General features: G+C 50.5%; 10 protein-coding genes across 10 annotated transcripts; 5 read left to right on the forward strand and 5 right to left on the reverse strand.

Moving 5' to 3' along the window:
* Window positions 1-683: 683 nt before the first annotated feature.
* Window positions 684-2,114, reverse strand: UREG_07104 (uncharacterized protein; the record flags this gene model as incomplete). The annotated part of the gene is made up of 3 exons (XM_002582285.1): window positions 684-726; window positions 783-1,777; window positions 1,995-2,114. 3 exons carry the CDS (start codon window positions 2,112-2,114, stop codon window positions 684-686), a joined length of 1,158 nt encoding a protein of 385 aa, XP_002582331.1.
* A 1,043-nt stretch (window positions 2,115-3,157) lies between these two features.
* UREG_07105 (WD-repeat containing protein slp1) lies at window positions 3,158-5,013 on the reverse strand (the record flags this gene model as incomplete). Its single annotated transcript, XM_002582286.1, has 2 exons — window positions 3,158-3,285; window positions 3,336-5,013. The coding sequence occupies 2 exons, from the start codon at window positions 5,011-5,013 to the stop codon at window positions 3,158-3,160; spliced, it is 1,806 nt and encodes a 601-aa protein (XP_002582332.1).
* A 697-nt stretch (window positions 5,014-5,710) lies between these two features.
* Window positions 5,711-8,009, forward strand: UREG_07106 (uncharacterized protein; the record flags this gene model as incomplete). The annotated part of the gene is made up of 2 exons (XM_002582287.1): window positions 5,711-5,999; window positions 6,199-8,009. 2 exons carry the CDS (start codon window positions 5,711-5,713, stop codon window positions 8,007-8,009), a joined length of 2,100 nt encoding a protein of 699 aa, XP_002582333.1.
* A 560-nt stretch (window positions 8,010-8,569) lies between these two features.
* Window positions 8,570-10,916, forward strand: UREG_07107 (putative tRNA dihydrouridine synthase; the record flags this gene model as incomplete). Its single annotated transcript, XM_002582288.1, has 3 exons — window positions 8,570-8,760; window positions 8,836-10,743; window positions 10,835-10,916. 3 exons carry the CDS (start codon window positions 8,570-8,572, stop codon window positions 10,914-10,916), a joined length of 2,181 nt encoding a protein of 726 aa, XP_002582334.1.
* Window positions 10,917-11,104: 188 nt separating this feature from the next.
* UREG_07108 (uncharacterized protein) lies at window positions 11,105-11,917 on the reverse strand (the record flags this gene model as incomplete). Its single annotated transcript, XM_002582289.1, has 2 exons — window positions 11,105-11,602; window positions 11,684-11,917. 2 exons carry the CDS (start codon window positions 11,915-11,917, stop codon window positions 11,105-11,107), a joined length of 732 nt encoding a protein of 243 aa, XP_002582335.1.
* Window positions 11,918-12,599: 682 nt separating this feature from the next.
* Window positions 12,600-13,448, forward strand: UREG_07109 (uncharacterized protein; the record flags this gene model as incomplete). Its single annotated transcript, XM_002582290.1, has 4 exons — window positions 12,600-12,620; window positions 12,691-12,825; window positions 12,878-12,981; window positions 13,067-13,448. 4 exons carry the CDS (start codon window positions 12,600-12,602, stop codon window positions 13,446-13,448), a joined length of 642 nt encoding a protein of 213 aa, XP_002582336.1.
* Window positions 13,449-13,781: 333 nt separating this feature from the next.
* On the reverse strand, window positions 13,782-15,101 carry UREG_07110 (uncharacterized protein; the record flags this gene model as incomplete). Its single annotated transcript, XM_002582291.1, has 1 exon — window positions 13,782-15,101. One exon carries the CDS (start codon window positions 15,099-15,101, stop codon window positions 13,782-13,784), a length of 1,320 nt encoding a protein of 439 aa, XP_002582337.1.
* Window positions 15,102-19,180: 4,079 nt separating this feature from the next.
* UREG_07111 (uncharacterized protein) lies at window positions 19,181-19,461 on the reverse strand (the record flags this gene model as incomplete). The annotated part of the gene is made up of 2 exons (XM_002582292.1): window positions 19,181-19,199; window positions 19,265-19,461. The coding sequence occupies 2 exons, from the start codon at window positions 19,459-19,461 to the stop codon at window positions 19,181-19,183; spliced, it is 216 nt and encodes a 71-aa protein (XP_002582338.1).
* A 1,991-nt stretch (window positions 19,462-21,452) lies between these two features.
* Window positions 21,453-21,908, forward strand: UREG_07112 (uncharacterized protein; the record flags this gene model as incomplete). The annotated part of the gene is made up of 2 exons (XM_002582293.1): window positions 21,453-21,569; window positions 21,654-21,908. The coding sequence occupies 2 exons, from the start codon at window positions 21,453-21,455 to the stop codon at window positions 21,906-21,908; spliced, it is 372 nt and encodes a 123-aa protein (XP_002582339.1).
* Window positions 21,909-22,819: 911 nt separating this feature from the next.
* On the forward strand, window positions 22,820-23,375 carry UREG_07113 (uncharacterized protein; the record flags this gene model as incomplete). Its single annotated transcript, XM_002582294.1, has 2 exons — window positions 22,820-23,036; window positions 23,212-23,375. The coding sequence occupies 2 exons, from the start codon at window positions 22,820-22,822 to the stop codon at window positions 23,373-23,375; spliced, it is 381 nt and encodes a 126-aa protein (XP_002582340.1).
* Window positions 23,376-23,557: the final 182 nt, after the last annotated feature.

The following is a 23,557-nucleotide window of genomic DNA, read 5'->3' on the forward strand; positions in this document are numbered from 1 at the left end:
ATGGGTTTGTTTCATCAATCGTTCTTGCTTTCCTAATGCTGATTGCCTTAGTTATATCGTTATTCTCCCTTTCTCCCGAACCCACTGTCCTGTGTAATGATCTTGGAGTATCTCCCAGCGCGTTAGACCTTTTTTTTAATATCCAATTTTTCAAATTCCTCTTTTGCTGCTCTTGGTTGGGTTTAATGATTCCTATCTGAATGTATTGGGGGAGGGAGGCAAAAAAGAAAAAGTCATCCTTGCTTTGCTTATTATCCCTGCTCTTGCTTTGATACTTTCTTCCTGTGTAAAAGCTCTCCAACAAAAAAAAAGGACAACCTAGTAGTACAAATTTGATTTGAAATGCTATTTTCTTTGGAATTCTCATCTATATGAAGAAATCAGTGTAGGAGAGCTATTATCAAAAAAAAAATAATTCACAGTCTGGGTTTCAATTGCGCAAATGATCCCTCCTTGCCCTGAACTCCGTCGTTTTACGCCATTGGCACAGACTACCAGCGGAAAAGCAAGAAACAAAGGGATGGGATATTGGTTACATCGTTGGTTCAGCAAAATCAAATGTCGAAAAAAAAAGAAGACTTCCATGGTCCTGCAATATGGCAACGAAAAGGGGCAGGAATAAAGACACAGTTGTGCTTCTGCAGATGACATTGAATCTCCGCATTCATATGATCATATTGGTTTTAAAACCATTCAAACTCACCATTACCTTTATGGAAAACATATCTATATGGAATTAGTATTAGCATCAACCAGGGACAGTACAAAAGGACCAAACGTACTCTTTTCCTCCTGTGGTCAAGATTCCGTCCTTTAGAGTGCACTTCCATTTGCTCTTGACCCGTTGGACCTTGTCATATGTGCACAGCATGACTTGGCCAACGGCGTCGTCACCTTCAGGATCATCAAGAGGATCATCGGGGTCGTCAAGGTCAGAATTGATTGCATCTTCATCTTCGTCCTTCTTGATACCATAATCATCAACGCCATCATACCCGTTGGCCTGGCGGGGAGTGGCTGGTGCTTCTGCCGCCACAAGTGCAGAGAGTGTTGGGTTCTCTTTAATAGCATCTTTACGCTGCTTGCCATTGGCGCGGGGATAGCGGTCACGCAACGGAGCCAAGAGACCATTGCCCTCCATCTGTCGACCCTTGATCTCAACGTACTCCCGCATAACGCGGTCTGCGTTTGCTCCGTTCTGCTCCGCTGCTTCTCTTCTCCTTGCAACTTCCGCCTTCCACTCCGTCAGCGGGTCACTCCCGGAATCGTCTGCACCGTCGGTCTGACTATGTCCTACGGGCTGAGGAGCTTGATGGGGAGGTAGTTTGGGGTCTTGACTTTGGCCAGCGGGAAACTGTCCCGGCTGGAACCGTTGCTGGCCGGGAAGAGATAGCGCTGCCTGAGATTGGGCCTGCAACTGATGAATCTGGCTTGCTGCAGCTGCACCATAGCGCTGCTGCAAGGCATCGGCGGCCCGCTGCTGGGCGATATGTGCGGCAGCAGTAGGATTGCTGATTGGGTTTGCATTATTGTATCCGGGTTCGGTCTTCACACGGACATCGCCTGGATTGTGACCGTTTCCGGCAGATGGCTGAGGCTGCGAGATTTGCTCTGGGAACTCTTGCTGGGGTGGAGGTGACGTACGGGGCGCATTGGACGGCACTGTGACAGGAGGCGGAGGAATGGGGGCTTGCTGAGGAGGGGGTGGAGGAGGTTGGGGGGCCGGGTCCCAGGGGAAATGGGCAACCCCGAGAGAAGAGAGTTTTTTCTGCCATCCCTATATAATGAGACGAACAGTTAACAGGTCAATCCATCACCAATAAAGCCAGGATGCAGGCGTTGGGGCGTGCAGGGGGAGACAGGAAGTCGACAAGATTAGTAAGCCGGTGTTTAAAGCAGCAAGTCGGTCAAAGCCACATAAAAGTAACAACAAGCAGGCAGCCAGTCGGCCACACCTCTTAAACAGCCGAAACCCCCCGCAACTTTGGCCACACGAAAAAGTCGACACAACACCACAACCACCAGGCAAAATCCCATGAAACGCATCGACACCAATATATTGGCGCATGACAACAAGAGAAGATGCTGACATATGTTTTCCGAAAATTGCGCATCTCGAATATCGAAGGGGAGAAGAGCAGGGCATATCGTTTCGGCTTACCTTTCTCAGGTCTTCCAGCGTCTGCTGGTCAACGCCACCTTCTTCGAAATCGATCTGAGACGAATCGCATACTTCTTGGATGACACGGTCGAAAACGACGCCCTATAAAAAAACAAAAACGGAGATGACTGTGAGCCATGGAGCTTAACGGCCAGAGCATAGCCGACAACGGTGAGCGCCGAGGCAAAGACCTGCTACTCACCACCAACTGATTCGACATTGCGCAGAAGGTCTCTCGCAGAGAGTTAGGAGAGGAGAGGAGAAAAGGTATATCAAGTCGTTGTGTTTTGTCTCTGTGGTCCAAAGCAACACATGTGGTTGTTCCTGTCGAGGTCGCTCTGGGCGTCAGCTCACCGCAGCCTTACCAACCACCCCAAGCCCCGCAGTAACGTGTAGATATTGTTGTAGGCTGTCTGTGGGTACACTATATTGCCATTTAAACGACCTAATTATGCGTAAAGCCGGCGAAACGGAGTGTTTTCGGGCGCTCGTTCCTGTGCTGCGCTGATGGTTGTTGAGGAGAAAGTGGATTTATAGCAACGAAAGCTGGCGGCAAAGAGAGGCTGCTTAGTCAGCGGGAGCCGGGGTTTCTTCAAGTTTGGTGAACAAGCTATCAAGATATCAAGGGACGCATTTCCTGCTCCGATTCCATTTACGAGCATTTTGTATTAATCTGGGCGCTGGAGACGAGCCTCGGAAATGAAGTTCTTGCTGGTATCGCTGCAGAGATCTTTTGGGCCTCACTTTCTCAGCGCGCACTCCCTTACTTGGCTGTGTTCCTGGAGCTCATACCCTCAACTTCTCACAGCGAGCACAGGCACACATTGTATGATGGTAATTGGTACGAGGATCATGAAGGTGATTAATATGATTGCTTCGAGCAGGTCCATCGTTCCCAAAAGTATTTCAAGCAACAAATGCAAAACCAACGCCATGCGCACAGCGCGACACCAACCAGTCCAGCGACAAGATTCTAAAAGAGCCAGCGGAAAATATTTACCGAATTGTCATCTGCTTGGCCCTCTGGCCCCCTTTACTACCGACACCTCCCTCTCGAGAGCTAGAAGCGGCTGTGCCGGGTTTTCGTTCAAAGATCTTCCAAAATTTAAGACTCTCATCGGCAGCTGTTCCCATTGTTAGCCAGAATCGTAAGAATTATATCCGTGGCACTTACCAGCAGTTGCCAGCATCTGCCCATCGGGGCTCAGACAGCTGTGAAGCACGCGGGTCTCGTGTGCGGGGATTTCCACATTGCGGACCAAGGAGGGATAGCTCCAAATGCTCAAAGAATTGTCAGGGAAGCCGCTGGAACTAACCAGCTCACGGTAGTGGTTGCTCCATCTAAGGCTCGTAACCTGGGAGCCCGTGTCAATGCTGTTGGTCCTTGCTCCAGTCGTGGTATTCCAGAAATGGATGTGTCTATCATACGAACCTCCGCCAGTGGCGAGGAGGTTCAATTGCCACGGGCACCAGCTCAAGGCTTTGACGGCTGCGCGATGGTTTGTCTTAGTAAACTTGGGCGCGCTCAGAGAGCGCGAGTCCCAGATGGACACAAGATTGTCGTTTCCGCCCGTAGCCAACTGGGCGCCATCCGATCTCCACTCAAGGCCACAGACTTCTGATGTGTGAGAAACAAGTTCGGCTGTTTTATGCTGAGCAATGCGAACATCATGATTGAAAACGAGACCACTGCGTGCACCAGTTGATAAGGTATGCTTCGACCATCCCATCACGCCAACCCGCGTTTCGTGCCCAAACATACTTCGCAGCTTGGTACCCTCTTCTACGTCCCAAATCTGGACCTCACCGGTGCCCAGGCCGACGCCAACATATGCCCCATCGTTGCTCCATTTCACACTGCTGATATACGTATCTGGAGATGATTCCAACAAGCAGTCTACGGAGCCACTGTCCGCAGACCAAACATATACGTTTCGCTCAAGGCCAATCGCAACTTGGTTACCTGAGCTCCAATCCAATAAGTTGAGGTAGTAGTCGTCCACGAGGCCTGGCGCATCTAAGACCCGTTCGGGCGCTGTTTGAACTCTTCGCCGAAATTGAGCCGACTGTGCGCTTGCAGGTTTGAGCGGACGATTGTATTGGGATCTCAGGTCAATAGGTTTCGAAGATTCGGGCGCTGGGGGCTTGAATGCAAGGATTCGGGTGTTCAAGGGAATGTCGCAAGCTGAGGCAAGAGAGGATTTGTACGCAACTGAATCGGGAGCTGGCCTTGCGTACTTGCTGCTCTCATTGTCCTCTAGATCAAGGCTCTGCAGGGCATCAGCAAGGTCATCCTCATGGCTTCCCATACTAAAGGCACTCGCGGCATTGGCAAGAACGGTAGAACCGTCACCAGTGCTTGGGCGCTGCTCATCTGCTTTCGCAGTTCCGGCCGTGACAAGTCCTTCACTCGCTGAGCGATTGGGAATGAATCGATCAACAGCATTATGAGGTAGGTGGATGGTTGTCTTGGCTGTTCTGGAACGTAGGTTGGCTCCTTTCTTCGCACGCTTCTTGACCGGGGTTTGGGTTGAGTGGCCGGTCCCCGTTAATGTCCATTGTGAAACTCCGAGTTCAAGCGGACGGGGCGAATTTCTTCCCTTGGCAATGTTTGACTTGGGGGAGTCTCGATAGGTTCTAGAGATAGATCTGGCAAAATGTGATGCGAGATTTCCACCATACAACGATTTCGGTATCTCAGGTGGTGTGCAAGGAGAAGAATCGCTTGTTGTGGTGACGCTCGTCGTTCTCTGCCGGGGAGATGGGGTCAAAGGTATGCGGCCTCCGGCTGTTTTCGATGAAAAGATACCAGTGTGGCTCTTCACAGGTGTAGACACAACGACAGCAGCCATTATGCCTTTTGATTGTCCGGAACTCGCTTCTTAACAGAATACGACACAACCTGCACAGCATCTTTTAACTTCACTTTCTTCTTCAATAGACGAGGACAGTTCTTACGCTTATTATTTGAAAAGGCCCAAGGAACGCAAGTTTCGAAAACCAAAATGTGGTGTATATGCAAACTTTTAAGGGATGGTAGTTAGGCTTGCTTGGATTAATCTTACAGACTAACAGATGAGAAGGTATCAGGATAAAATAACAGAGTGCTTTTGACAATAGAGGAGAGGTGAACTGAGAGCGAGAGGAAGAAGCAGCGCGAGATATCTAGATGGGAATGCTCTCCTTTAAAAGCAAATGTTTACTTGTGCTCGTCGCCCGGGCAACAGACGCCACACCGCGTGCTAGTCCAGAACAGGCTAGCGCATTATAATTTAGAGTTTTCAGGTCTCGGATCCGTTTTCGGAAGGCTCGACCGTGAGGCTCCGTTTGCCTCCTTCCCTTTGCATGCAGACACCAGCAAGATCAAAAAGCGCAACCGGACGTCTCGCCATCGTTGTTCTTGATCAGACATCATCTTCTCTAATTATCTCCAGCTGTGATTGTGAGCTTTTTTGGTTGAAGATTGTCCATCTGCCCGTTGATGACGTTGTAGCCTGTTGAGTACCTGGTCGTCCAATTGTTCAGTGACGTCTCCCATATCGCGGCTCAATGTCGCTGGGCGCCTCGTCGACGCCAGTTGGTGGTGCACCGGGCCATGGGGCCAGCGGATCAACGAGTGTCACTAGAACTCCCATGACCCTCAGCTCCAATAATGACCCCAGTGCCTTCGTTCTGCCCACCAGCCCGTCCAAGAACGGTCGTGGAAGCGATGGTTACCGTCCAACGGTGAAGAAGTCCACCGGACAGATCCCCGCCTGCCTTGTAAACGCATCCGTAACCTACTGTGGAAATAACCAGATATATGCATTTGGTGGATTTGATCAGTACACAGACGAAGGTCTGTGACTTGGATAATGATCGGCGTCGCTCTTGGCTAACTGATGCTTGAACCCAACAGTCTACAACCACGTGCGTCGCCTAGACTTGGACACTTTGACATGGACAGTGGTAGATAACTATGGAGACATACCGGGCGTTCGCATGGGTTAATTGCCCTTGACCTTCCGTTGTTCTCTTGACGCTGACCAGGTTCCTAGGCCATACCGCAACCCTATATCAGGACGACAAGCTGATTGTTTTTGGCGGCGAGAACGAGCGTCGTGAATACCTTTCCGACATCGTGATTCTAGACCTCAGTACGTCCACATGGACATCCCCCGAAATTCGTGGACCCCTGCCGAGAGGTAGGGCTCGCCATGCAGCCGTCATCCACGAAGATAAGCTGTTTGTGGTCGGTGGCGTGACTGGCGAAACCAACTATATTCTCGACGAGATATGCTACCTAGATCTGAAAACTTGGACCTGGTCCCGGACTTGGAGCTTCATTGCTCGCTTCGATCACGCTGCCTGGGTTTGGGGAGACCGACTTTGGGTTTTCGGGGGACTTGGTATCGACATGGAACGTGGAACGGATCTATGGTGGTTGGATTTGAAAGGAAGCCCGGCCTTTATGGGCACTTCAACATCCTCTCAAGGTACCGTGGGAGCCCCAGGACTTACGAACAGGATGACTTACAGCCCAGATATGCGATTTAGTACCCCATCCCAGGTTACAGGGCGTGCGAGTGGCTATGCACCCAACTCGGGTAGTGTCCAAGTTCGATCGTTAGCTAGACGGAGACCTAATGCCCCTGGAGCCATATCCTCGGTGAAATTTCACTCCGGCCCGTATACTCCGGTTTTGCTCTCTGGAACACATTTCCACGTCTACACTTCCGGCGTCCTTCTTGACCTGGTCACCCCTTCCGAGACCGTTCGCCCATGGGAATGTAATCTATCGTCGTTGGAGTTGGATTCATTGCGCTGGCAAAGGCTAGCTGATGGCCCCGAGATATTTAAGTCCGGGTATCGCTGGCATTACTGCACCGTCAATGAGGATGGAACCAAGGCATGGCTACTCGGCTGCAATCTGAATATTGCAAATGCACCAGGTATGGGCGATGAGAATCATTTAAGCGAAGTTCTTTCCATCGACCTGGAGCGATACGGTGTTCTGGGTAATGAATCTCTTGGTCCATCCCGATCGCTAGCGGATGGCCAACAAGCATCCCAGATGTCCGTGTTGGGAGCAGAGCTAGCTGCTGTTTTCGACTTACCTCCAGAATCAGGTAGCGGAACGGACTTTATGATCACCGCCGACTGCGATGACCGTGGATATTCCAGTGATGATGAGTTTGCGTTAGTGACTGACGCATCCCAACCGCCCACCTTTTTACCTGCCGACGCCGCTACTTCTGCTCCAATTCACGTGCATCGAATTATACTCCAAGCACGTTGGCCTCATTTCAAACGACTATATGCGGCGCAAATGGCCGAATACCACACAAAGAGGATGCACATTCCCGAACCATACAAAGTGGTTCGTGCATTTCTTTATTATTTATACACAGATAGTATTTCATGTCATCTTGAGTTTTGTCCGGATATTACTGAAGTCGCAGGAATGCTGGTGATGGCAAATCTTTACGATATGCCACGGCTGCGCCAACTGTGTGTGCATCGGCTAAGCCGCGAATTAGCAGTTGAAAATGCTGCTATCGTCTGGGAACGCGCCGGACGGACGAACGAAGAATGGCTTAAGCAACGTGCCGCTGCATTCTGTATGACCAACTGGGGACGCATCGTAAGGACGGAAGGTTTTCGAAGCCTCAGCCGACAAAGTCTCATGGAGCTATGCGAAGTAGTAGACACGGAAGGCCGAGTGGTAGCGGGCCATGAGCTGGACTACGGTAGCTGGGCGAATGATCGGTTTGACCCGACTGGAGACAGCAAACGGGCCCTCCCACCTCTTGTCGGCGACGGTGAAGATGTTGAAGTTGATGAAGATGACGGCATGGAACTTTCATGAGAAAATATCTCCACAATTGGCGTTCGATACAGGTATTTGATGGCATATACTAATCGTGAGATGATTTCATAGCGTTGAGAGTTCTGAGTAAGGCGTTGGACGAAATGTGCATTTTCCTATAGTTTTGATATAACTAGGATAACTTCTAGAGCCTAAGTAGAATACCATTCTTGCAGCAGCAATTTCGTGGAATCTTATTCCATAATTTTACTCTGGAGCTTCCAGCTCGCATATTTCCAGTGGGCTGTGGGAAATTGTTGATCCAGGGTTGACTGTTCTTGACAAGGGTCTCGAAGCAAGCAGCAACGTCACTAGTTGGTCTCGATAGCCTAATACTTTTACTCTTCATTGAACCTCAGGACTGTAGTATCTCAAGTGGTAAATGTACGGGGCGTTAAACAGGGAGAAGGAAAGGGGCCGGATGAGGGACTGAGAGGTGATGAGTCAGCCTAGCCAGATCACGTGCGTAAACTCGCATCAAAGTTATCAACATTCTTCCGCACGAAGTGCAACTGGCCGCTTTGATATCCGCGGGACTTTTACGAGAATCGCAGGCGGAAATGGCACAGGAATCGCCAAATGAGATTGTCCCCAGTAATGGGACTCTGAACTCAACTGCCGAAGCTGGTGGCAGTTTCGAAGAGTCACCCGCAAAAAGGATAAAACTTGATCAACCGGCAACAACCCAAGATGTGCTGGCAGCAAACGATGGAGCTCAGCGCAACAGAGGCATGGCGCCAATAAAGGCAGAGTGAGTTTTTGCCGTTTTTCTTGCTGGGCATTCTTTTTACCTATGTTTGTTAATGCTGACTGGGTGAGCGTCAAGGTACCTGATGTCTCGGGGTGGGCAAGATGTAGCAACAACTTTTGACGCCCGTGATGATGATGAGGCGGAGGCGGCCCCTCTTAGGGAGCGTGCGGATGAGAGAGGTGCAAAGCAGAGAAAAAAGCAAAAGGGCCAAAACACGGGTCGCCGGTTCGGACAGTCGCGAGACGAAAAAGGGTTGTGTCAGAGCGTGTCGCACAGTCCTGAATTCTCGCCGAAGGCATGTCAGTTTGGCGAAGGTTGCCGGTTCGAGCATGATTTGCGCAAGTATTTGAAGGAATATAAACGAGAGGATTTGACGACTTTTGATGGCGTCTGCCCCGTCTGGAATGCGCATGGTGTGTGCTTCTCGGGGTGGAAATGTCGATTTGTGGGATCACATATGATGGAGAGGGAGACAGGCGATGGGAAGAAGGAGTTAGTACTCGTCGAAGACGAGGAGCGGAAGAAGAGCGCGAAACCGTTGGTAGAGGGCGGAGTGGAAGCCGGAGTGTTCAATTCGATAACGACGGAGCATAAGACGCAACTCATGAAGAAGAAGTTTAAGATTTCTAAATCTGACGCGTATGTACCCTGGCTTGATGAGACGTCAAGGCAGTTGGAAATGCGCATGCATGGCAGGAAATTTGAAGGGCAAGGAGACGAGGGTAATGCTGAAACTAATGGCGGAGCGGAGAACGTCGCAGAGGACAACAGAGCGCAGTACAAGGAACCGCCATTTCTCCCCTCGGAAAAGCGACGATTGTATTTCGGCCCGGAGACTCCGGTTTTGGCTCCTCTTACTACGCAGGGAAACATGCCTTTCCGAAGGCTCTGCGCCGAATTGGGCGCGCAGTTCACATATTCAGAAATGGCCATGAGTCTCCCACTGATTCAAGGGCACAAAAGCGAATGGGCTCTCGTGAAGGCTCATGAGTCGGAAGTACTCCCCCCAACGATCAATCCAAATCAAGCCGTGGTCAAAGACTACGATCGTACTCGAGATCTCAAGTTCGGCGTTCAGATATCAGCTAATAAACCATGGCAAGCTTTGAAAGCCACCGAGGTCATCACTACTCTTTGTCCCCACATTCGTGTCGTGGATCTCAACTGTGGTTGTCCAATTGACCTTGTTTACCGAGATGGTGCTGGCTCGGCTCTTCTCGAGCACCCTTCCAAATTAGAAAAGATCCTACGAGGGATGAACGCAGTCTCAGGAGAAGTCCCAGTGTCCGCGAAGATTCGTATGGGTACAAAGGACAAAAGTCCAACTGCGCTGAAACTGGCGGAGCGTCTCATACTCGGAGGCCCTGAATTCCGCAAGATTGGACAGGGACCGCCCGGAGTAGCTGCGCTCACGCTACATGGCCGAAGCCGACAGCAGCGGTATACGCGACAAGCCGATTGGGGTTATATTTCTGAATGCGCAGCTCTCATTAAGCGACTAAATGAACGGACTGACGAGGTCACGGACACCGTCCAAGAACCCGATGAGCGTCACCAAGCTCCTGGACGCAAGGTGTTCTTCCTCGGAAATGGCGACTGTTACTCCCACGAAGATTATTATAGAGATATTCGCGAGTCCGGCGTGGACACAGTAATGATTGCTCGTGGAGCGCTGATGAAACCATGGATCTTTGAAGAAATTCAGGCGGGACAGTACCTTGACAAGTCCGCCTCGGAGCGTTTAGCTCTCGTTGAGAAGTTTGCAAGATATGGCCTTGATGCTTGGGGATCTGACGAGCATGGTGTGGGCACGACGAGACGGTTCCTCTTGGAATATCTGAGTTTCACTCACCGGTACATTCCGATTGGGCTGTTGGAGCATCTCCCGCCAAACATTCAGGATAGGCCGCCAGCGTATCAAGGGAGAAATGAACTGGAGACTCTGCTCGCTAGTGACAACTACAAAGACTGGATTAAAATCAGGTACGTGTTTTTTGCTTCTTTAGCCTTTCTAGAAGCCGCTCTTCTAGTGGCATACCCTTGACATTGACGGCTAATGTTTGACTTCTTGCAGCGAAATGTTCCTTGGTCCTGCACATAAAGACTTTAAATTTGAACCAAAACACAAATCCAACAGCTATGAGATTGAAGGATAAGATACTGACATATAGCATCCAATTTCTTGCTGTAATTGACAGATAAAATGTACCTAGAATTGATAAAACAAGACTATAACCACGCACCACCTTGCAGGCCGCATCAGCCCTTTGTCTTCACTTGTCAGATCCAAAGCCAACTATCCCCATGAAAACCCAGCCTCATTACCTCATTCCCAAAGCCTTATTCAATTTTCAACCACGACTCCTAAGCCGCAGAAGAACAGGAAGAAGAATCTTGTCGGATTTGGTTCATGCTCAGGTAGTTCCATATCATAATACGCCGTTACTACATGAACATTGAGAACACCATCTGCATTTTGTTCTGAGGGTACCGGGAATGACTGTTCGTATTTATTGAGGACAAAATCTTCCATGCCTGGAACAAGCGAGGATGAGATAAAAGACACCAGGCTAGCAGTTGCCGCGTCTTTGGTCGAATCCGGCAACGGAATATCTTTGGTGATGGCTCGCTTGATATAGTTGCTGATGTTCTCGGGAGAGGGAGTGTTGCAGCCGATAAAGGATTCAAATACCGGACCTGGAGTGCCCTGGGGAGGCTGGGTTCGTTCGCCAGCTAACTCATAGCCGAATTCCGCGAGAAATCGGTCAGCACAAGCCTCCTGGAGATTCGCAAAGATTTTCTCGTATTTGACTGCAAAGTCGGTTTCCTCAGGCATGAAATCCTAAAAATGAATAGTTAGAAGGAGTACAAGCTTAAAAATCTTCCTGAGAAGAACGAGTGCTGAGAAAGGAGACTTGCTTACCGGAGTTTTCCATGCAGCACGTAGTGCCCTATCAAGCAAGTGATCAGTCGCAGATGCTGAAGCCTTCAGCAGAGCCTGGGAAGCCTGGTTATTGTTGCTATCTCTGCAGTGGGCGTCACCCTTTCCGCACTGCATGCATTCGCACCAGTTCGGGTTGTTATAGCAAGCACATTCATAGCCCTTGAGGCAGTTGCACGCTTTGCAGCGGCATAAGCAATTCGCTCCACACACCATTGTCAAAATCAAGGTTCAGTACTGCAACAGGTTGAGTATTTGCTCTGCAAACCGAATGCAGCGAGGACACTGTCAGAATGCGGGGTGGAGCTCAGCCTTATATCTACAGCTTGATGTAACATCCTTGGCATACGGAGGGGTAGCATCAGGCTGAAGAATTCGACAAGGATGGCTCCCCCCATGATCTGAGCGGCCCGTCGACTGAACCGGACGCAATGGTATCATCTTTCGACTTTGCTGAGAGCGAGAGGCCGTGGGTTAGATGCGGTGAAGGCCGAATCATCGGGAGATTATCTAAGCCAGAGCATTCTCGGATAATATATTTACCGGCATTTCAGCCACTTTTGTGCTGATATAATCAAAGTCCTAGCCACAGACGGTACACCCAATCACGTGCATTAGGAGTGCACTCGGATGACGTCTATGTGGCTTGAGCACCACACCAGCTTAACCTCAACTTGGCTTCTGGTTTTATTTACTGCCTGCCTTGCTCCTGGACAGCACGACACACCGCGCCTCTCTCGGATAAATGCCATTCTACTGGGAACAACTCTTGTCTTAGTATTTGAATTCTCTTTTGATTCTTGTATCGCCTATCGGTTCGATTTTTGACACACGAATTCCAGTCGACAAGGCAGCAACCAAACATTGACATATCCAAAACAGTGAACATACTGCCAGGATGACTCTCTACTATACTCTGGTACGTTGCATTCTTCTCCGACATTCTGCTCGTTGACAGGCTCAAGCTAATGGCACAATGCCTCCTGTAGGTTTTCCTTCTCCTGGTGCTGGAGATGGCCATTTTTGTTGGCCTCATTGTGCCTCTTCCCTTTACATGGAAGCGGAAATTATTTGCTTTTATCTCAGAGAGCCCTATCATAGCTAAACTACAATATGGAATGAAGGTATTATCCCGGTTTTCTGTTCTAACAGGCTAGGCTTGCTAATCAATGGAAGATAACCTTCATTTTCATCCTCATTCTCTTTATTGACAGTGTCAATCGTGTTTATCGCGTTCAAATCGAGTTGTCCGCATACTCTAAAGATGCAACTGGTGCTGGGTATGTTTTCCCCTGTTGAAATCGCCTTAGTATCCTACCTTGAAAGATCCTTGACTGATTGTCCCTATTGCTCCCCAAGAATTAGAGCTAGCGCCCTCGGCTCTGAACGAATGGAAGTCCAGGCTCGAAAATTCTACTCCCAGCGTAACATGTACCTTTGTGGCTTCACGCTTTTCCTCTCCCTCATCCTCAACCGCACTTACACCATGATCCTTGAGATCCTTCGTTTGGAGGATAGAGTTAAGCAATACGAGGGCAACACAAAAGCAGGCGGTAAAGACTCTGCGCGTATCGCGGCCGCGGGCGACATGGGTGAAATTGGACGCCTGAGGAAAGAGCTTGCCGCCCGCGAGAAGGATCTCGACGCTTTGCGGAGACAGAGTGAAGGTCTTTCAAGAGAGTACAACGAACTGAGCGACAAGTACACCAAGGACCATCTTGACAATACCCCCAAGAAGGATCGGTGAAAATAGCTGGCTTAGTGGCTTGCACGCTTTGCCCGCGTTGCCTGGTTACATCGGGCGTTTCGAGGTTTCGGGGTTTCACTCTCCCAAGCTCACTACAAGGAAGCTTCTTTATCGAGTCAGACAAGAATTGAAACATCCACAGGGGAAGATATAAGTGGCGCAAAATTTCTATCTTTTTTGCTTTTAGCATGTAGGACGCAAAATTAGTCAGATATTCCAGAATGCATCGTGAATAGCTGGTTAAACATTTTGTTCGCTGAGTACGGAGTACAGAGGGGTAAAATTGCTTTGTAGCTCGTTACTAGTAAACGGGAAAGGAATGAGAGCCTGTTTTTAGACGAGAAACGTCCAAAAGCTAGGGTACACAAACTCTTCCTCAAAAATCCGACGGACCTGCTCAAGGACGAACTTCTCTACTTTTCCCACATTTTTTAGGACTGGTTTTCCGTCCTCTTTTCGACCGATTTCGCTTTCTACCCGGACGTCGCGAAGGAGACTGTCGTCTCGACGTCGGGAGGACGCAGCTCCACCACTGGCCCCGCCACCAATAGGATTTATACCTGGTATATATCCCGTCTCATTGCTTTCCTCCGATCCCAAGAGCGTATCCGCATCTTCTGGAGACAGGAAGCAGAAGTGCACTCGTTTTCGAATATAAGCGACCACAGCGACACCATCAAATGACAGTCCAGTGATGTTCAGTTTTAGAGGCAGTCCAACGAAGCTAGGCATGGGATAATCGAGAAGGACTTGGGCCGTGAGGGATAGGCGGATGTTTCCGTTGTATCGCAATTGGCAGAGGACTTGGAGATCATCGGGTTTTTTTTCATGCATGCGGCGTGGCGGCGGGCTATGATCTCTAGTGTCGGGATGTGATTCGTTTGACGAGTGGGGATGCGATAGCGCTGGATTGGAAATGCGCTGGGAGTTTATGGAGTTCAAAGTGTCTGCCGTGGAAGGCCTGGAATGTCCAGAGTCAATATCGGTATCAGTTTGGCGATGAACTGGTCTTGGATAGTCACGAGCCGGGGGGTTGTGGATATCTCCATAAACAGAGGAATCACGTAGGCCAGGCGAGAAAGGGCCACGCGGCACTGAAGCAAGAGGAGTCTGCGTCCCCGACATCCCGCCAAGAGGCATATAGTAACCCAAGTTCGATGTCCCACCCGGTATCCCCGGCGTCCCAGCACGCGGAAAGAAATAGGGGTTCAAAGACTCTCCAAACGACATGGGAGACCGCATTGGTCTCGACGCCAAAAGGTCTTCTTTCGAAGGTGCAGGTATATCGCGAGATTCAATCCCACCCGGTAACCGCCCGGCTACAAACGAAGGATGTTCCGCCTGCCACGTGCCCGCTCCGCTCCGCTCGGTCGCGATGGTCGGAGGATGCTTCGGGGCCCCGTCCTGATCGTCTGAAAAGTCCTCATCTCCCTCGTCCTCTTCGTAAAAGTCCTCAAACGGATCGCATAGGTCCTTAATCTGTAGCTGGGGCCTGACCGTGCCAAAGTCGAAGGAGTTCACCTCCACGGACCGGATGAATCGAGGGAGCGCGATTTGTTGGAATTTGTCATGAATGAAGGAGCGGATGCGCTCCGCAAGGGCCTCGCCATCTGGGCCAGAGGTAGCGGCCTCCCAATTGATGTCTATGGACATTACATGAGTAGAATAATTGTTTGGTGTTCACTCGCCTGGCCGGGGAAATCAGCAATTCCATGAGGTCACCAGCCGGGCATCCCAGAGAGTGTCACGTGATGACCAGGCTGGGGTTGGCGACTATTAACTAGCTCCAACTCTGGACAACTTCAACGCACCTCAGACGCTCCCAGCACTGCCGACAGAAAGGCCCAATGGAGTACCCAGACCCAAAGCGCTGGTAAAGCGGGAACCGACAGCTGTCTCATTGCCGATAGCCCACGACTTCGGGCTTTTCCATGAAGCCACTGTTGCCCGTGTGCTAGGACAATGTTCTCGATCACGATTTGAAGCAAAAAGCACGCGAGGTCAAGCAATCTCATGACATTACCAGAAAGAAAGCACAATACGCTGAGGTGATGCACGATCCTTGCAGTGTGCATTCAGATGCCTATCTCTTTCCGGTAGGTAAGAACAAGCCACTCATGCTTGGCCTATTGCAGATCGAGTCTTCCAGCTCCCTTTGTGTTCTTTTCGCGAAGCTCGGGGAATGCAACGTTAAGCACATCTGGCATGCCTGCCTATACCTCTGGCCGGCTTGCCCACCGTCGAAGCGTGATGTTCTCCGTTGACGCTGAGTGCTTGAGAGCAACTCCCCGCCCCGATACGTCATTGGTTATGTGAAGGGCCGGTTTAAGAGCCACAGCAAGGATACAGCCAGTGACATCTAGGTACTTTTGGATGTTGGGGCGATGACCCTCGCAGCGGGAGCGGAACCTGTGCTCGGATAGGCGTATGCATGAAGCTTGATTATGTGTGTCTCTGCCACGACTCAAGAATGAGAATTACATATGCGTCGCATATTCTGGGCAATCTAGCACCCGAGATTCGTTCCGGTGACCATTCTGGCCGCATTTCACACCAAAATTATTGGTAATCGAACCATGGGCGCTCCCTGTCACCCTGCAGTCGGGTGCAGGGCAGAACACTGCGTGGAGCCCTTCCAGGGAGGTCCAAAGAAGCCATTATGACAATATACTCCAACATCTTTTGACTCTGATTATGGGTGTCACTTGCGAATCAAAAGGGCTTCCCCCCATAAATCTACCAGTAGTGGATTCAGGATGGCTTTTGTGGAACATGCGAATAATGTTGGCCGACACCACCATTCTTGGGCCAGTGACCCGGCCGCTGATCAGGGTTTAAAGCATGGTCTAGTGACTGCATCATCTGTTCACATTTGGCCATGCTTTAGATCGTCCAAAGGGGAGGTCTCACCATTCCAATGCAACCCGGCACAGTCGCATGGAATATTCACAGTGGATGTCTCTTAACACAGCGTCTGCAGTAAACGGTTTTTTGGCATTTCCGGATACTGTCGGGGCTACAAGCCGCCATTCTGGTCGGCGCTGTGTTTCGCTCCCCTGCCATGGGAACCAAAGCGTAAGTCACATGATCGCTGCCGTATGTTGGTAATCGTGCAGCTTTGCCGGGATCTAGCTATCCGTCCAGGGGCGTTTTTTGAAGCGGGTTGAACAAAAAACAGAAGTTGATCCAGCCGCATGAAATTCTCGTTTCTCCAACATTTAACCTTGCTTGAAATTGCGGCGCATCGCCCAGGAGCCCAGTGGCACGCACGCGCCAAGCCGCATACCAATTACGCCCCATCTGCATTTCTTCGGATGGCATCCAGAATCTGCTCAACGGTCGCACACCACAACAGTTTGCGCCGTGATTCTTCAAGGTTGCAAAAACAGGAAGTGATGAGTCGATTCTAGTCTTTCCCGGTCTTCAGGCTACCAAGCATTAATGATCACCCCACCAACACCATTACTGAAGGATTCTTCTGACGAATTTTTCAAACCAAAGACGGCGAATGGTGTCAATCAACGAAACGAGGCGGCCATAAATGACCTGTTTCGGGTCTTTCCCACTCCATGGCTACCATTAGTGAGCGGGTATCGCACTCCGCCGGCATCATAATTCCAAATTAAAAGGGAGCACGATCTTTGCAGGTTTTCTCCTCATCCAACCCTTGGCTTTCTCTTTGTGCACTATTTCTAGCTACTGGAAAGGGTAGCAGTGACAGCCGTCCCGGACAAGGATAGGTCAAATATCTCTAGACATTAGATACTTGGCAACCGTCTGTGGCATTGGCATCGAATTCGATGGGCACATGGCGACCACCTGGTGGCCAAAAGGTCAGTTCAAACTACAAACCAGTGCTCGCGGCAATGCAGGCCAGCTCCCGTACCATCGAAACGAATTCGAGCCTTCCAATTCGAGGCTAGGCCTCTCTGTTCGCATTTTCGCTACCGAGTGAAGAGCTGCATGCCAAAGCGTGATGCACGAAAGAGCACTAATGATGTACCTTACAGTATGATATGCCATTTGCAAAAGGGCGGGGAGGCTTCTTACGGATTCTAATCACCCCGAATTCCATCGCAAGCATCCAATCTCCGCACAGTGCTCCGCATGGCCAAAGCCCGAAAGCATATCCCTACAACTCAAACCGCCTTTCGAAAACCTGAAGGCGAAGAGATAATAGGCTGATGACTCCCGGCTTTTTAAATTATCATTACTCGCTTCGTGCTGGGTTATTGATCAGTAGAAGGAAGGTAGAATACAAGGCTTCGACAATGCCAGATCCAGGCGGGATCCGCGCCTCATGGGTGAAAGATATTGGACACGCTATCTCATGAACTTGAGTCAAGTCCAGGTTCAGAGCTGAAACCAGAGACAGCCCATGGGGAAGGATGGTCCTATCAGCTTGTGTGAAAGGGATGTAATCCCCAAGTGCTGTGCCGCACGCAAGGCCGGGAGCCATCTGCGGGAGCGTTTTGATGTCTACGCCTAAGAGCTTGGCTCCCGAGTTGATCACAGCGGGAACGGGTTCATGGGTTCTAGGGCAAAAAAGGAAATAAAATCCCAGCTTAGTTACTCATATGACCCAGAGTATAATCTTTTTGATTAGTAGTTGTCTGCGGTCCGGAGGCTGGGATCACGGAAGAAGGCGTAGGGAAGACGGATCGGAGCGACTTTGCTCGATATAGAATCATAGGAGCAAGGGATCAATAGACCCAACCCGTCGTTCAACAATACGTCCAATATTGTCAAAAGTATGTGCCAGCTAAGCCAAAAAAACATGGCGGTGTCTTCTTTCAGGCACAAAGATTTGAGGTGAGATGATGTATCACGGTGCAGGACCACAATCCCTGCAACAAGGCCGCATGTCGTATCGACTTGGGCACCGCCGCTTTGGTACAATAGATGCACTTAGTATTTGTTTTATTTTATTGTCGGTAGCGGTGAAAGGGGGGGACACCCCCTAAAGAACAGGAAAATAATGGGCGATGAGTAATAGAATTCCCGCAAAATTACGCACTAATTCCGCTCAGACTGGTGGCTTTTCTTTTTTGTCCCATTGAGAAGATGAGTATGATGTCCCTTCAGAGGGAATATCTGTTCAAGTTAGAATTGCACGCTCAAACCAAGACCCAAAATTATGTATTCATGCTGTATATCTGCATATTCCAAAACAGGGGGGCAAAATTATATGACAATAGAAACTCGAAAACAACAGAATAATAATAAAAAATTCCCCAAAGCCAAGCAGCCGAATAGGAGAAAATCAAAGGCGAGAACTATTAATAGTACCCTTGATCCTGCTTCTCTTCGTCTCTCCCATCTGCTTGTCCTGCCCTTTGTAAACCATTCCCATCAAGCCCGAAAAATAAATATAAAAACTAAAACACAAAGAGGATGTAATGGTGATTTTTTTTTTCGTCTTTTTCTGCTGCTTTTCAACTTGAGAAAAAATTCAGGTAAAGGGAAAAAAGAAAAGATGTCCGTAAAGCGGAAAACGCCCTTGCTGCATCCGTGACGAGCCCTATCGGTTGTTGCCGTCCGAGATTAAAAGAGTGGTAGAAGGAACCGTGTTGTTTTGGTTTTCTAATTCGATCTGAAGCTTGCAGAACTCGAAACTCGACATAAAAGGGATTATGATTAGGCGGGAACTCGTAAAGCTCTATCGGCGCGTGAATTCGCAAAAAAGGAAAGAAAAAACCCGCATGTGGACATGGTTTACTGCAGTGGCCTCGTTAGCTGAGGTTTTCATATCTATGAGAGGCATAGCATTGTAGGAACGTACAGCAGCTCAACTGCTACCACCGTGCTTTGCGCACTTTCCCGGGCGTAGAGTATACTTCTTTCTCATCTCGACACCTGGGTTCTTGGGGCATTGGTTCCCAGAGCCTTGATTGCCGGAGCCCTGGCTTCCCAAATAGCCCTGATTGCCATGGTTTCCGGACGAGCACGATTCAACGTTGCCGACGAAGGAGGTGCATCCGCACTCGAACTTTTCCCACCACTGGACGCACATTTTTGCAGGAGAGCTTTTGATATAGGAGTGGCGTTTGGAGGGAAGAATAAAAGAGGAGGATAAACTTTTGTTGAAGCTGGTTTATTGGATTTGTAGTAGGGCTGCTTCGAGTTCGGGGTAGAAGAAAGACTCTTTATAGATTGAATTTCCGTGTGAAGGATGTAGTCCAGACGAGAAACTGTGTTTGATGCTTCTAAGATCTTGTTCACCCGGGCCTCGACAGTCCTTTTATAGACAAACTGTGCGGCTTTTGCTACAAGCTTGGCAGATGCAAGAAAAACTCGGACCACAGCTCATGTTGATGCAGGGCCGTCAGACCAAACAGACGTCCTGAAAGCCCAATGGGGGTAGGGCGTAGGTGTCCAGGGAAGGCAGAGCAGGAAAAGAAGGAGCACAGTCCGGCAAAGCTGTTAAACTCAGAAAATTTTTGAGTAAAAAGCCAACAGATGGAGCAATGGACAAAGGAATACAACGATGTTTTCAGGATATGTTGGTGTTGATCCCTGAACGAAGCAAAGTGACAAGTAGGTCCCGAAAGCTTTTCCCCCCCATCGGTGGCACTGCTTGAAAGGTATGTGTCTGTAGTTTCATGGCCAAGTACCCTGCGTTAGTTCGCGGGATGTGCTCTGCATCCGCTCGTCGACGGGAATGAGGTCAGGCTAGGCAATCAAATCAGTCACATTGGCGAATTGATCATCACCGGGTGTGATGGGAAAGAGCGATCCCGGTAAATGCGCCAGAGATGGACTAACAAATGACAGCGGCCAGATGCAAGTAACGCTGTTAGACGCCAAAAATCCACAGGTGAGCAGGGTAGGAATTGCACCTGGGCACCGGTCGAGGATCTCTCAGACCGTTCATGGGGCATGGGGGCAAGCCGTAGCCTCAGTGCCGTTCAGATACCTGGATCTATATCCGTTAGAGTTCATGTATCTGCGGCTTCTTCCGTGAAGGGATATGCTTTCCAAGCACGGCACCTCGAAAGGCGAAAACCGGAAAAGTTACAAGCACAATTAAAAAGAAAAGAAACCTGACAGAGCTGCTCTCCAACGAGGTACCTTGCCGTTGAGAAACAGGTGACCATTGGCATATGCCGGGTTTCGGAAAGTATCTGCAGCCCGACGACAAATGGGGTGTGCCTGCTGTGGCCATTCTGGTCAGACCCCGGCTCCTGTCGCGTTCTTTTCCTGCGGAACAATAGCATTGTTGCAGAGCCCATAAAATAAAGGGGCGACACAGGCATCCACAGCGTTGGAGGGGGGTATGTGAAGCGTGACGATGCAGCTCTGCGCGGCATAAGGAGGAAACCCCACAATTGGCGGACGCCGGCAACGGGGAAATGGATAGTCGTAGCTCTCAAGTCTTAGCTGCATCGTATTATTGTGGAAGGGGATGGGTATCTGATATCATCCGCTGTGCCGCCAACTGGAGGCGTTGAACACAAAAGCGGAGAAAAGTCCTGAAGAACCGAACCTCGCCCCGAAAAAAAAAGGGTCTTCGGGGGCAAAAAACAAAAAGAGATGCGGCCGGAACGTCAATTTGTTGCATATAGATAGGTCCGTGATCCCATCCTTGGATCTTCTGCGATGACAGTGCCGTTTTGGCAAACAGGAACGCCTCTTTTGCGAAACAGAGTCTGACGGGGCACCCAGGCCAATAAGACCCGGCCATCCAGTGTGAGTTAGCTGCGCAGTGGACCAGGAGAATTGTTTTGCGAGCTAATGGGAAATAGGAACGCAGCGTGTCAGGATGGCCATAGGCCATTCGGGGTAGGGGGCCTGCGATCCAGGAGGGTTTGGGTGCGGTCACAAGGGGCGCGTCCCGGGGGAGACTAGGGCGGGAAGAGGCTGATGAAAGGAAAAGAAACGGAGGCCATTGTTCTGCGCATGAGGATCACAAACCATCCCCGCTGTCGGGTGCTTTGCCGCTGGATTTTGTGGCAGTGAGCGCGTCCCGGGAGTGGTCCCTGGAGAGGCCGTCGAGCTGAGGCAATGGCCCCTGCGAGATATCCGCTCCAGCGAACACGAGAGGCTCTGCGGCCAATGACTGAGCTCAGGAACGCTTTTTCCAGCCTGCAAGGCTCTCGCGCAGACCGTGAGGGCCGGGGGGTGTGTGGACGAGAGTGGATGGGCATTGGGGCGGAGGGAGAGCAGCGGGCGGGCGTGGTGCCAGGGTGCTAACCGCGCGGCAAGCTGAAGAGACCACACAGAGGCCGAGAAAGGCTCGGGGCCGGGATGCGAGGCCAGGGGCAGAGACAACGGGCGGCGGCGCAGGAGAAACGGGCAGCAAGAGATGGCCGTGAGGTTGAACGGAGACAGCGAGACTGGAGCGGTCGTTCTCCTGGACGCTGCTATAAATATCCAGCCGGCCGGTTGACGGGGCGGGTTGGCCGTGATGCGGTCGCTGAGCAGAAGAACCAGAAGATGATCGGAATGCGATCTGTTTGATCTACGCTATTCGCGAGTGATCCATGCCCCGAGTTCGACTGTCCTACATCACAGGCTTGTCTGTTTGACGGCTCAGTTCACGACCTGACGGCGCATGTCTGCTTCGAGGGGGCGGTTTACAAGAGGCACATCAGCCAACAGACACCCTGCCTCCGTCCTCTCTCCATCCTCTCTCTCTCTCTCTCTCTCTCTGCTCTCGCCCGTCTTCGCGGTCGCACAATCGCCTCTCCCGATCGCCATCGTCTCTCGTCCTTTGTGACGTCTGCGCTTGGCAGCTTGCTGGCTGGCTTCACAGCATGGTTTCTCTCGTGAAATAGCCCGAGGTTTGTCCTAACCGCCGCTCCCTTGGCGCAGCGACCAGGCGTCGGTTGGATTCGGACCAGCAGCTGATCCTGTCGCGATGCACGTCCTGCTCTGGCCTGGCGGGAGGCAGCGTCCCCAGTCTGGCCCAGTTCGTCTCGCTTCCATCCGTACGCCGTCGACCTGGTTGGATTGTGTCGCCGTCATTTCCCGCAAAACGTCCAGTTTATTCCCTCTCTAGCGTCGCCTCAGCGGGGACAATCGCCAGCCAAACCCCAGTTTTTTTTATTTTTATTTCTGGTCCTGTGATGCGACGGCTCGTGCAAGAAGCCGGCCTGGCATTCGTCATGCGCAGGAGATGCCCGGTCACGCTCAGTGCCCGTGGATAGTTAAAGTATATAAACTCGCGCCCGCATATGCGTCTGGCTTCCATTATTCTGCTCAACAACAGCTAACAATCACGCAAGTCTCTAGACTATCACGCAGTTCTATCCCTCGATATCACCCCGTCCCTCAACCTCAGACAATTGAATTCGTGCCGCAGACCGTTTTTTTCCACTAGCTATACACCTCAACCCATCTCTACTCCAACACTCCTCCTCCTCTCCACCATGTATACCTACACAGAGACCAACAAATTCCTCGTCCTCCTCCCCCAGGCTCACGCCGTTGCACAGCTGGGCCTGGAGCTCCCCTCCAAACCCTCCGTCAACAGCCCCGAATCCACCGTGGCAGACGAGGCAGTCGTCATCCCCGCAGCCGCTCCAAAGACGCATCGTTCCTCGAGCACCGGCGCCAGCATGAATGACGGCGAGAAGCCCCTTGACTGTGGGTTCCTAAAGCTCGGTGCTTGACCGAACAGCCAAAACCCAACGACATGAGATCAACAGCAACCCTGCAGACAAAGAACAACCATAAAAAGTGCTTTTCTTTCTTTTCCGCTGCCAATCATCATTCTTCAAAAAGCCAGTTTCGCTTTGACTTTGACTCCACGGCCAATCAGCAAAGCACAAAAAGTTCCTGGTCGCGCAAATCCTGGTGCACCGGTTACGCACGGATGCTCGACTGTTGGCGGCTAACTACTGCTATCGATGCGGGTTGAACGCAGACAACGAACGACATCGATCAAGTTCTAGTTGGCGATGGGGTGCTTTGTCGTTGGCATAAGCTTCTTTTCTCTCTAACGGTCTAACCTTGGGGGAGGGAGCATGTTTCACCGCAGCAGCATCCTGTCGAACCGCTGAGATTCCCCTTTTTTTTCTTTTCTTTTTCTCTTTTATCAGTCAAGAATTGTCTCACTATTCCGTATTCATATCATTTATTGGCCTCGACAGCGCCCTTATCATAAT

Source organism: Uncinocarpus reesii, genomic scaffold (genome assembly GCF_000003515.1).
Source record: "Uncinocarpus reesii 1704 scaffold_5 genomic scaffold, whole genome shotgun sequence".
Classification (NCBI taxonomy): domain Eukaryota; kingdom Fungi; phylum Ascomycota; class Eurotiomycetes; order Onygenales; family Onygenaceae; genus Uncinocarpus; species Uncinocarpus reesii.